The sequence below is a fragment of the Protopterus annectens genome, chromosome 8.part0 (assembly GCF_019279795.1).
Source record: "Protopterus annectens isolate FY-2018-M chromosome 8.part0, PAN1.0, whole genome shotgun sequence".
NCBI lineage: Eukaryota > Metazoa > Chordata > Ceratodontiformes > Protopteridae > Protopterus > Protopterus annectens.
Window position 1 is genome coordinate 1816351860 of NC_056741.1, and position 13721 is coordinate 1816365580.

The 13721-nt window shown below is 39.9% G+C and overlaps 1 protein-coding gene across 8 annotated transcripts in view; it reads left to right on the top strand.

The window, feature by feature from the left end:
• The window catches only part of MTSS2 (MTSS I-BAR domain containing 2), a 1242959-nt gene that overhangs the window by 1137738 nt on the left and 91500 nt on the right, over positions 1-13721 (top strand). For 6 of the 8 annotated variants that reach the window (XM_044081300.1, XM_044081301.1, XM_044081306.1 and 3 more), the window contains one exon: positions 7922-7996. The exons of the other annotated variants lie outside the window; for them this stretch is intronic. In XM_044081300.1, coding sequence (XP_043937235.1) covers positions 7922-7996 — 75 coding nt within the window. The remainder of the gene's footprint in view (positions 1-7921; positions 7997-13721) is intronic. 8 annotated transcript variants of the gene reach the window in all.

Here is a 13721-nt window from a genome sequence, read left to right on the forward strand (position 1 = left end):
CCTGACATCAGTGTGACAGGGGTATATAAGATGCAGCCAATGCCATTTTCTTCAGTCTTTCTTGTGGTGCGATGCCCGAAGCAGAAGCAGTTCGCAAGTGCCGGTTGGCCGACTCCTGAGATTTTCATTCCGAATCCAGAACCGAAGTCTTCTACAAAACTAAGACCCCTTGCTATTCCGCCAATGTTAGATATTGTGGATGATGTGTACACTGAATCCAGCTTAAACCCTGACTCCTTACCTCCTGAGATTTTCATTCCGAATCCAGAACCGAAGTCTTCTACAAAACTAAGTACCCCGTTGGGGAAACTTTTTCTTGCCTCAGACCGATGTCAGTAAAAGTTAATAACTGTATTTCTTGTGGGAAGCAAATACCTCATAAGGATTTCCACTCCTTTGTATTCCATGCCTAGGCCCAGACCACGACGTCACCGGTTGCTGGTTTTGTGTTAGGTTTAACAAGCGCACTATTAAATGTTGGTTTGATTTTGCCCGACATTATTTTGGCAGAAAATTCAATTACACCATGCCATCGGAACTTCAGATGACCGGAATACATAAAAAACACAAAGACAAGGACAGGCATCCGAGGCCCAAAACTGACGACGAGGCCTCTTCTAGGCCGGTCACCGGTTCTCCGGTTTTCAGTGAGGCACCTACGCAGCCCCTGATGACCGCTTCCACAGAACCACAGACCGCCTCCGACTCCCACATGGAGCTGGCTGGGCCTTCGGATGCTCCAGGTTTTCAATTTACTGATACTAACCCTTCAGAGGGAACCGAAGTAGCTGAACAACCCACAGCTTCAGAGGGTGTTTTCAGTCCTACCCAGCTAACCATTAAACCCCTGTTAAGTCTAAGGCCCCCTTAAAAACAAAGAAACAGATACAGCATTCTCCAGGACAGGCTTCCATGCCTAAGAAACAAATGATCAAAATGGCCGAAGACCTAATCACCCTGATCAGGGGGTCCCATCTACCTCCTGATAAAAGGCCCAGACAGGATGCAGACTATGAATTTTCAGACCAGGTGTCCATTTCTTCAGATTCATCCTCAGACCTAGGATATTCTTTACCTCCTTATGAGGACTCTGATGCTGAGGAATCAATGCCTGAGGACTACTCCTTTGGGGAGACCTTACATACCATGAGGGAGCATTTCCATCGGGAAGGCCAGGATTACTCCGAATCCAAGAAAAGGCTCAGAGACTTCCTTTTATTGCCACAACACAGACCCCTTGCTATTCCGCCAATGTTAGATATTGTGGATGATGTGTACACTGAATCCAGCTTAAACCCTGACTCCTTACCTCCAGCCCCAGTTAAACTTGATAGATATTACAGAGTCCCTGACTCTCATAAATTTCTGTATAAACGCCCTGTTGCTGACCCTGAAACTATTTCTCAGGGACCCAAAGGGATTAAGGCCTCTTCAGCAAAAAACCCAGTTCCCTCTGACAGAGATTCCAGAGCATTAGACAGATGGGGAAAGAAAGTATATATGTCTGTAACTTTAACAATGAGAGCTTTAAATTGCCAGTTTCACATGCTAAAATATCAGCATTTTTTGATGTCTCAGTTGAAACAAAAAATGCTTCCAGATTCTGATTCTCCTAATTTTAAAGAAATGCAGGATTTATTGCATGCAGCTGAACAAGTGGGAAAACACACTTTGCAATGTGGTTTTGATTCCTTAGAGGCCTCCTGTAGAGCAGCAGTTGGCATGCTTGGTTAAAAGAACATACGTTACCAGATCATGTTAAGGCAAAATTATTGGATGCACCTTTGCAGCGGGATGCGTTGCTTGGAGTTAAGGAAGTATTAAAGAAGATGGAGGATAAGGCAAAATATATGCAAACAGTGAAGGGTTTCTTACAGGTTCAGCCTCCTCGTTTTAGCAGAAATTGGCCAACAAAGAATTGGTCCTTTCCAGCCACAGACAGACCTCAAAGGGGCAGATACAGACGTCCAAGAGGTAGAGATCAAGCACAAGGTCCTTACGGGCCTCGGCAATGGGGTACACCAGCCCAGAAAGAAGGGGAAGACAGGCCACAACCTTATAAAAAGCAGCCTCAATGACTTCCCCATGACAGCTGCCAAACAGCTCTCTCTTGGCAGCCCCCTTAGGAGGAAAACTGGCACTTTTCTATCACAATTGGCATTGCATCACTAAAGACAAATGGGTTCTCAACATTGTATCTCAAGGTTACAGGTTCCACTTTCACACTCTGTCAAGGTTAAAATAAATGCCAAATCTGCCACCAAATCAATGGGCAGAGGCTGAAAAACAAATTACATCACTCATGGACATGAGAGCTATTCAAATGGTACCACCACAGGAACAAGGACAAGGTTTTTGCTCAAGACTCTTTCTGGTTCCCAGAAAGGACAAAGCCTAGAGACCCATTCTGGATCGTTCTTCTCTAAACACTTACCTGGATGTTCCGAAATTCAAAATGTTGACACTACAGCAGCTTCTTCCCATGCTGGGCAAGAAAGCTTGGCTCGTGACTTTGGACCTCAAGGAGGCATACCTGCATGTCCCTATCAGACAAAACTGCAGAAGATACCTCAGATTTATAGCTGGTTCAATGCACTATCAATGCTCTGCACTGCCCTTTATCTTATCTACTGCGCCCAGGGTCTTCGCAAAGTGCCTGGCACCAGTAATTGCATTTTGCAGGCAAAAAGGAATTCAAATTTATCCATACCTGGACGACTGCCTGATTCAAGCAGAGAGCACAGACATTCTTCTAAAGCATCTGGTGTTCATAAAAAAGTTATTAAGTTGCCTGGGGTACACAGTAAATGAAAAGAAATCAAAACTAGTGCCCTCATAACAGATAATATTCCTGGGTGCCAGCTTGAACACAATGGCCCAGATGGCTTATCTCATGCCAGACAAGCAAGGACAACTGACTCAATATTTTCAATTTATGGCAATAAAGACCCAACTCCCTGGAAGAAAAATTCTGCAGGCCTTGGGCTACATGGCATCTTGCATACTACTAATTCCATATGCCAGACTGCATATGAGGAAACTACAATGGTACCTAAAGAGTGTATGGTCTCAACACTGTCAAAGTTTGGAAACAGTTGTACTACTAATTCCTTGCCTTCAACAGGAGTTTTGATGGTGGGCTCAAGCTTGTCACCTCAACAAGGGACAGCCTTTTACTCAACCCAGAGCCAGGCAAACACTGACAACAGATGCATCAGATTACGCCTGGGGAGCACACATGGCAGGAAAGTGTATCCAGGGCGAGTGGCCCATGGAGCAAAGGCATCTTCACACCAATCAAAAAGAGATGCTAGCTGTACAAAATGCACTTATAGCTTTCAAGGACCTGCTGCATCCAGGACAACTACTGCTAAAGACAGACAACACCACAGTTATGTGGTACATAAACAAGCAAGGGGGCACTCACTCCTACCCCCTATGCAGACAAGCCATGACCTTGTGGAACACAGCTCTAGGCTACCAAGTTCATCTGCAAGCACAATTCCTGCCAGGAGAGAAAAACACACTGGCAGACCACCTGAGCAGAAACATCATGGATCTCCATGAATGGGAATTGAATCCACAAATATTCAGAATGATAACACAAAAATGGTGGAGCCCGGACATTGATCTGTTTGCATCCCCAATGAACTGCCAGCTACAGAAATTCTGCACAAGGAGTTACCACCCACAAGCATGGAATGTGGATGCCCTCTCATTCAGCTGGAAAAACCTGCAAGTATATGCTTTCCCTCTTTTACCTCTCCATCCAAAGGTGCTCATAAAAGCCAGGCAAGAAGAGCCAAAAATGATCCTGATTACACCAGACTGGCCACGCCAGCACTGGTACCCAATCTTAAAGAACTTAGCACAAGAATCACCTTGGATTTTGCCTCAAGTCCCACATTTGCTGACACAGCACAACAATCAGATACTTCACAGCCAGCTAAAGACCTTAAACCTAGCTGCATGGAAAATTCCCTAGTCAAGCAAGCAATGCCTCTCTCCAAAGCTGTTATAGATGCCATTCTGGAGGCCAGAAGGCCTAGCACCAGGAAAGCCTACTCGGATAAATGGAAGAGATTCTGTACCTGGAACCAGGCGCACAGCCTTGACCCTCTTGTCCCAAACATTCCTCAGATACTTCAGTATTTAACTGAGATGCTGGACAAGGGCCTCTCCTTCTCATCCATCAAGATCAATGCCTCAGCCATTTCTGCTCATTACAACACGGATCCACCAATTTTTTCAAATCCTTTGCTCAAACAGTACCTCAGAGGGGCTAAAAACATAAGACCGCCCCATAGAGCACCTACCCCAACTTGGGACCTCAACTTTGTTTTGGAAAAATTAACTTTACCTCCCTTTGAGCCAGCTAACACAGCAGAATTAAAATACATCTCTTGGAAAACTGCTCTGCTACTGGCAATAACATCAGCATGAAGAGTTTCAGAATTACAGGCACTAATGGCAGTGGAACCTTTCCTCATTTACCAGCAGGACAGGGTGTCTTTAAGAACTAACCCTACGTTTATGCCAAAGGTGGTATCAAGTGTGGCTCTAAACCAAACTATTCACTTGCCAACTTTTTATCCAAAACAACAGAACAAAGGGGTGAGACTACTACATTCTTTGGACATTCACAGGCAGTTACGCTTCTACTTGGACAAAACCAAATCTTTTAGAAAATCTGAGCAATTATTGGTAGCATATGCTACAGGAGCACAGGGAAAAGCCATTTCAAAGCAGACTATCTCAAAATGGATTGGACATTGTATACGTTTATGCTAAGCTCACCATGGGAAACCTGTACCTAGCAGCATTAGATCTCACTCCACCAGGGCAACAGCCACTTCAACTGCCTATCTCAGAGGAGTACCTACCAAGGAGATTTTGGAAGCAGCAACATGGAGTTCTGTGCATACCTTCACCAAGCATTACCATTTGCCTTTATACTCCAAATCCAGAGCTGGCTTCGCCACTGCTGTGCTGCAGGGCTTTATAGCTACACCTAATGCCTTATAGAACCAGCCTCCCTACCTCAGCTTTGGGATTCTACCAAAGTGTAATGACTGCAGCAGTGTAACACGATGAACATAGTACAGTTTTGTACCTACCATAAATGTAGATGTTCGAGTGTATACACTGCTGCAGTCCAGGTTACCCTCCCTCCTTCCCCTCTTACTTGCTGGTACGTACCTATGCCTTCTACCCTTTACTACTTATGGGGAGTATTTGCTGGTAACTGAAAGTTGTTGTTTGTTTTTCTTATGTATGTTTTATTAGCAATTTGAATTGCCTACCTATTTAGAGGCACCTGACATCTGGGGCAAGAAAAACTGAAGAACATGGTGTCGGCTGCATCTTATATACCCCTGTCACACTGACATCAGGGAAGAGGTGACAGCAACCGATGCCGGACCAAGACTTTGGAACTCAGGCCAACTGGGGAACCGCCTGATGGCAGGATAACCCAAGTGTAATGACTGCAGCAGTGTTTACACTCGAACATCTACATTTATGGTAGGTACAAAACAGTACTTTCTTTTCCTCTTCTTTCCCCTTTTTTCAGTGTCTCCTCTTCATGCTTTTTGTTTTCTTATGTCTTGTTTATACATTTTTTTTTCCTGATCCTGTACCCTATGTTCCCCCCACCACCACAATAGATTTTAGGTTTCTTCTCTTTCTTCCCTTGAATGTTGAGAAGCCATCTTGTCACAGCACTTATTTCTTATCTTTCTTTCCTTGAATGTTGGGAAGCCATCTTGTCACAGCACTTATTTCTTATCTTTCTTTCCTTGAATGTTGGGAAGCCATCTTGTCACAGCACTTATTTCTTACTGCTTCTTCTTATTCCTTACTTCCCTCTTCTATTATTGGGAGATCCGAGGGCAGTGACTAGACAGACATAGTTATGTGCTCTGTCATGAGGTGTCAAGGGAGGACTCCCCATTTCCAGATTTGACTTCCGCCCTCAGAAACATTTAGAAGCACATTTTTTTTCATGTGTGGCTAGACCACGTGGTGACTGGTAGATAAAATAGACTAGATCACATTTATGATATGGGGTTCTCTGCTTGAGAACAGGTTGCAGTCGTCAGAGGACCTGCAAGGCTAGGTATTATAAAACATCTTTTCACTTGGTCTTTCTAGGGAAGGAGATTTAGGTAATGCAATTGCTGCATGATTCCTGGAGGCTGGAGGTCTGAGCACTAAAGGTACGTCTGAGTCTAGATGGAAGGCATAAATGCATTAATTCCCTTGTATTTTTATAATTGAGAGGACATACAGAACTAGGAAGAGACTTTGCTTTCAGGGGCACCTGACTGAAAACTGTTGATCTTCTAGTGGCTGTAGGGGGTAGCTTAGTTGCAAGCTTATTCTCAGTGGCCAATTATATAAAAGGTTCCTGCCAACAGCCAGGGAGAATATCTTGTCCTTAGAATTTAGTTCCTCCACTAGGAGGGTGGGGAAAGCTAGAGGAAGGCTTCTATGTCATGAGATCAGTCTGGATGGCTGTGGCAAGCTGGGTGAATCTATACTAGAGAATTGCAAATAAGAGGCCAGTATCATACAGTGCTGGACCTTACAAGGATATAAAGCTGACCAATGAATAATGAAGATAATTTTTTATCCAAGAATTATAGTAAGTATGATGTCTTCTTATGCATGCTGTTTCCTGGTTTGAGTTCCTGCAGCCGATTAGCTTGCCCCTATCAGAGTTATCACATTATGATACCTGGAATCTGCCACAGGGACATGGAGGTAGAGGTAAGCATCAGAAATGCAGACTAAGCTAGACTTGAGCTTTGATGACTGGATTTTTTTCACCTATTTGAAGTCATTGGTGCACATTAAGGATTCAAACTGCTTATTCTGTCATCATGAAGCTACTTCTCGGTGTGCTTTGATTCCTGGCATAACAAGTAGGTATTATACTGAAACTGCGGACATATGAGGCTTATTATGGTTTTACTTGTCCTGCAGAAACTGATGGTGCTTGTATCTAGATTTTTTTTATCCTGCTTCTTGCAAATACTGACAGTTTAATAAGTAAACAGTCTTTTTTGTTGTTTTGTCAACAGCTGAAATGTTGTTTGAGCTGAATTTCAGCATGCATACATCAGTTTGCTTATTTACATGGAATTGTAAGGCTAATTCAGAAATCACATCACTTTGTACGGATGTGTTACTGAACATTTATTTGCCACAAAATTCTTAAATTTGTAAAGCAGTTCTGTTCTTCCCATTTTGCTCATTTCGAATTATGATGGTTTCTTCAGAAATTAAAATGGCACAAATTTGGAATGAAAAAATAAGACCTGCACTGTGATATTTGGCTTAATATTTTAAAATTCTGTTTTGTACAGTGCAACTAGCTACCTTATACAAGTTTAGAGAAATAACATCTTTTTAATGGATAAGACTGAAGTGTAAGTCAAAGCTTACAAAATAAAATAAAATTAAATTCAGTTTCAAGCAGCAATGAATACTCTAAGCAATCACTTCAAAATTAAACATAAAAAAGAGGTTTTAAGCCAGAAAAGCATGCTTTATTGTAACTGGCATTGTAATATATATGTCTTTTTACAAGCTGCCATTCCTTGGGACCTAGCAATTAGTTTATGGAGGTTAGTGGCCTTAGGCCACATAGTAATCAGTTATTTTTTCATTTGGATGCTACATCGGTCATGTCCCTACTGATGCATGCTTTGGGTGAAATGAATGTCTAACGTAGCCACTGTGAGATAAGGAAGGGTATTTTGAGGCCTTTTTTGGTTGCGTATTTGCAGTTAAATTTAATTGTGCTTCCTGGCAGCTGTTTTGCAACCAGGTTTTTATCCTGCATGTCTTTTGCTTGATAACTAATTTGTTTTCTCCTTTTTGCTCCCGTTTGACTGTGGATATCGCTGCACCTCAGAAATCCTCCAGCTCTGCATCCTCTGAAGCATCTGAAACGTGCCAGTCTGTTAGCGAATGCAGTTCCCCAACCTCGGTTAGTTCTAGTTCCACAGCAGGGGTGTGGTCAGGTGGCGAAAAGGTGAAAGCCTTCATCAGCATCGCCATCACTGTTTGTTGTGTGTACGTCTGTCTGATTGTGAGAGTGTGTGTGTGTGTGTGTGTGTGTGTGTGTGTGTGTGTGTGTGTGTGTGTGTGTGTGTGTGTCTGTGTGTGCGTGTGTGTGTGCGTGTGGGGGGGTTATTGGGTGGTGTACTTTTCTGTATATATGCATGTATGTGTATACTGTGATTATGTATTTATGCTTGTGTATTATACATGTGCTTGATTCTGTATATTTTTTGTGCAAATGTGCTTTTGTGTTGTTATTTTTGTATGCATATATTTGTAGACAAGTTTGTGTATATGCATGTTAATATTGTTGAGTATATATTTGTGTTTCACATATATCTGAATGTTTGTTTTTTGTGCAAGTATATATTCATGTATGCTAAATAAAGCTTCATTCTATTGCTTTGAAGCTTTGCTGCCTTCCTTCTCCACCTTTGACATGCATTTTACCTTTTTTTTCTGCTAAAATAAATGACCTCAAATATCAAGACTGAATATGTTAATGTTTCATTTTATTTTACTGGTTTATTCTTTTTCTTAATATTTCTGCTCTTGAGAACTAGAAGTACATTTTGCATGGCAGGCATTATAAAATGTATATTAACTTAGAAATTTACAGCTTTACTTCAGAAGATTTCAGCATGACAGTTTTGTCTCGACTGATATACTGAAATCTTTAGCAAAATTGTTGCCAGATCTTGGAAGAAGCATCTTTAGGAAACCAGACAAGTTGCAAATTATTAATCATTCTGACTTTATTTAAAGGGCTCCCACAAATGCTCCTGTTTTCAGAGAAAGGGAGCTATGTATTCCCTCTTCCAGAAAAAAAGTGTAATTAGCAACTTGTCTAATTGGCCTGAATCCTAAAATAGGAATCAGACTCTCTAAATATGTGCACACAAAATCACGTCCGTTGCAGGCTTTTCTACACCTCCTTTTCTTTTCTTCCACTCCCTCTTTTTGATTACTTTCTGCTTACTTAGTATAACTGGCATCACACCTCTATCATTTCCCCTTTTAATACTTTAATCTTGGTTCTCTGTTTGTAAAATGGTGCTGTACTGACATATAATACAAAGCAATATTTTGCCATCTATGCAAGCTGAATATTGCATTCCAGTATAAATAACTTGTTATGCAACCTGTAGTACTGGAATGCTGAACTTTGTGATTTGCTGTGTAATGTTGTAAACTGTAATTATGTAAATACTGTACTTTTTGCTGAAATCATATCAACTTCATGATTTACTGTGCTTCTGCACTCAGGTCATGGCTGAAAGGCTCCCTACTTGGTCAGCAAACACAGTAAATAAGTAAAAATAAATAAAAGCTTTGATCATCTAGACAAAACTGACCACAAAGTAGATTGCGTCTTGATGGCTATTGCTGTTGTTTGGCGTGCTGCTATTGCTTCCAGTTAACCAGGGCCAGATTGCAACTAACACCAGATGTAAAAGCTGTAACTAGGGAACAGGTGCATGAATACACAGTGAGGTGGCACTTGTCATGATCCAGCAGGTCACTGTTGGAATTTGGTTCACTGAGATGAATTCTCTGAAAGTCAAGTCCCCAATGAAATATTTATAAAGAAGATAAATTGTTGCATGTCTTTATAGAAGGACAGAATGCTTGGGACCACCATTCACTCTAAGATGCTTGTATGCAAGGCCAGAAACCCAATAGCACTTTCATGCCTGTTAGTTGTGTGTCTGTGCAATTGCACATCTGATTCATTCATCAAGAGCCTTATTTTATGGTTCTACTGATCTGTACAATGTCCTTGTGGATATTGAATACATCAGTAAACCCAACTGGAAGTTCACATAAATAATTTATATACATTAGAAAGAACAAGATGCAATCTGCATGTCTTGAGTGGTAGATTCTCATTCCACACTACTCTAAAAGTTTGCTTCAAAAGAGTCAGAAAACTATTTATACTGCTTTTTTTCTCTTACATCAAATACTACCACCTTCCACGAGAGCCAGTTTGTCTGACTATAACAAAAAAAAAAATGCTGATGACATATTAATATATTTAGTGAGGTCTGAAAGGGACCTTGCTATGTTATTCAGATTGCTATATAAATTTGGTGTGCACTCTGGATACAGAATGAAGCAGGCAACAATGAAGGCTATAGCACTTAATTATGTCCCAAGTCAGGTGGTTAGGCACCATTATGTTTATTTGTGGGATCCCATGATGCACAGGTATTTGAGGGCGCAGTTAGCTGAGAATGGGGTACACATAGTTAAGTTTACATGTGAAAAGAGTTTGGACAGGATAAGGATATGTAAGTAGAAGATGAGGATTATAAAAGATTTGGATTGTAAACTTTAGGCGATTCAATCAATTATTATCAGCTACTTATTGACCCGTACTCTTTCCATTAAATATAATATAGTTTTCAACTACCATTTTATTATAGTATATTAAATCTCTGTACATAGATATATGCATGCAGACTGCATTGCTAATCCACCTAAGGAGCACCAGAAAAGAGATGGGGACAAGAAATACAAGTTCATCATATTCCCATTGTATAACAGCAAAAAACATGTCACAATGTGCATAATGCTGGTTTACCCATAGCTAGCTGCAGTTTGGCACTAGACTTCACCCAAAAGCACTTAGGTTGAAATTCAAACAAAAGCAATAAAAACCAGCTAAACCCTATAATGAATTAAATAAGTTTCACTATACAGAAAAAAATGAGGTTGCATCTTACAATGACATTAAAAATTCAAGGCATTTTCTTTTAAGTAGCAACACTGATTAATAGAAATAAACCATGTTTAGAGGTAGTTAATGCTGGTTAAATCCATATCCAATCATGTTTTATTGTTAAAATATCATGCAGGAAGGACTGGTTTGCTGTTGTGCAAGGTAAACTGTATAAATATTTTGATAAAATAAAAATTGTCCAATGTTTATTCATAAGTTCCGAAAAGCAGTGCAAAAAGCATGTGAGACAGTAGACATGCAAAATGTGTTTTCCAAGATGTTGACAAAAATAAAAATATATATTCTCCAGTACTGCACTTCAGGAAGAGCTAGAGAAAACAATTACCATAGCCTGATTTATCATTAGGAAAAAAAATCTCCCTAACTGTGTCAGTTCTTTACAACGTATCTAAGGTACAAGCAAGATAAGATATAACAAGACAAAAAGTTTGGGATCAGTGAAGTGTGGGAAAGATGTAGCACATACAAAAAAAAAAAAAAACACAAAAAAAGACCAGAAGAATTGAAGTAAATCCAAAACAAACTCATGGTTACAAATGAGAGATAAAGTAATCCAGTCTGTAGACACTTTGAAGATTTATCCCCACATATGTAATGTGCAACAGATTAAATCACTTTACAAGTGAGTAAAACCTGTAACTGGCGCGGTGTGGAAAGGAAATAAGCTATATAACAGAACTTCAAATGTGAAAAGATCGATTAGCAGAGGATACATACAAACTGTATAAGGATAGAAACAGAATCAAGCTAATGGATGGGAATATACTTGTGACTGTAGTCTGGGAAAGTGGTACAAACAAAAGCTGACCAGTGTCTGTAACAGTTACAGGAGTGACAAAAATACTAATAGATTCTAGTGCCTCTGTTAAACTAAGCAGTGGCATTTTTAAACGCTTAACTCTGTGGCTGTCAGTTACAGAAGGCACTTCAGAAATATTTGCGTGCAGCTATGAAATGCCATTACCAAGTTTATTTTAAAGTAGAGGATCTTGACAATGAGAACAGTACAACAGCTTTTTATAAGTTGGAAGTGATAGGATCTTCAGTAATGATTTATCCTGTTGCTAGATCACTTGGAATAATGTAGTTACTCCCCAAGATGCAGGTTGACGGAGAAGCACACTAACTTCAGTTTTCCATGTGTGAAAACTGAAAAAATGATAAAAATGCTAATGAAAGTTATAAATTGGGGGAGTTGGTTGTTAGCTAGCAGATACTGTTTGAAAGTCAGTAAAATAAAAAAAAAATCTGACAAAAAAAATCAACTAGAAAAAGAGAAGCAAATGTTTTTTCTGTATGAGAAAAATCTCGAGGCTGATTAGCAGGAAGCAGACCTATAAGCAGCAGTAATGTAGGAGATGGCTTCCAGTAAACTTGAAGAAAAAAATGAAGACATGCACGCAGAAGGGAAGAAGAATCTAATGAACTGCTGTGTTTAAAGAATTCAGAAATAGAAATTAAGGAACAAATGGCAAAGTTTGAGGCATGAAATGAAGAAATCTTTCAGAGAGTGGTAAATCTAGAAGGTACAGCAGGAAGAGAAAAAAAATGAGGTCTCCTGAAATATCAGAGAATTTGGTAGTGGACTGTATTAACTTCATGAGGGCACAAATAAGTAACTGGACTCGTGTTCCAAAGGAAGATTTGTTAATTGAGAGGGTGCATCATATTCACATTCCTCACTTAGCCTCTAGAAAGAAGCCAGGACCCACATCAGTCAAAATGCAGTTATGCCAGCAGAAGAAGGTGTTTCTGACAAAACTGTGAAAAAGGAAAGGTGTTGAATTGCTGCTGCCAGGGTATTTATATAAAATGACTACTTTATACTAGACAAAAGAGAAATACATGTATGACAATCTTTAAGAGTTTTCATGATACTGGGGCAAAACTCAAACTACTATACCTAGAAGTCTTTAGAATATAACTGTTTTCAGGTGGCTTACATATATATGTGGTTGGAGAACTTGAGTTTGGAGGAGATAAAGTTCAGTCAACAGACAAGGTGATGAGGACTTTTCTTCTGGGCCCTGTACATGTAAGAGGGTTCCAAAAGAGACTGTGACCTATGGAAGAAATGGAAAATATTAGTCCTGCTGTGAGTTGTTTCAATTACTGAGAAAACTAAAATAAATAAATAAATAAATAAATAAATAAACATAAAAACAAACCACGAGTTCTGTTTTGTGCCAGTCAGGAGAAGTTGGGATTTGAACCAGAAGCAAGTGTGTTGAGGGGATAAGGACTGCACAGATGACTAACCTGGAAAACAGTGAAGCAACTGCTCACTATTAACCTCACTATGTGCTGTTTATTTTAAAATGTGTGGGAAGCTAAACGATATGAATTTTAATTTCTTGTGTTTGCTCATGAGGAAACCAAGTAAGAGTAAAACATGAATGTAAGTAAACTAGCTTTTCATATGTATATTTTTATGTTAAGGGGTTTAATGTTATTGTCAAGTATAATATCGCAGTACAAAGTACGTTGCTAAATGCAGAGTGTAAAAGTGTAAGTACAATAATGCACAGTCTGTATGGAGAAATAACTGTTTTTCTGAGTGGTAGCTGACTGATTTGTTCCCAATAAGCCATTAAAGTAAAGTTGTGTATCACTTACATTGCAGCATGACCAAGAAAACTTGAAATGAGATGGGTAAAGTTAAACAAAGTTGAGATCTGAAGCTGTGTGGGGGTGGGGCTTGGACTGTGCGGGTGTATGGAGTTGCTACAAGAACAGACTAGGAGTACAGATTTGGTCAAGGGTAGTGTGTTGCTTCATTTGTGTAAGGCAAACATGTTAAATAATGAAGTGAACACAGCAATGTTAGTGAGGGTTTTCCATGAGCAGATGTCTTCATAGAGTGAGAGTCTCTGTCTTGTCTAAGTGGAAATTGAAAGAGCTGAAT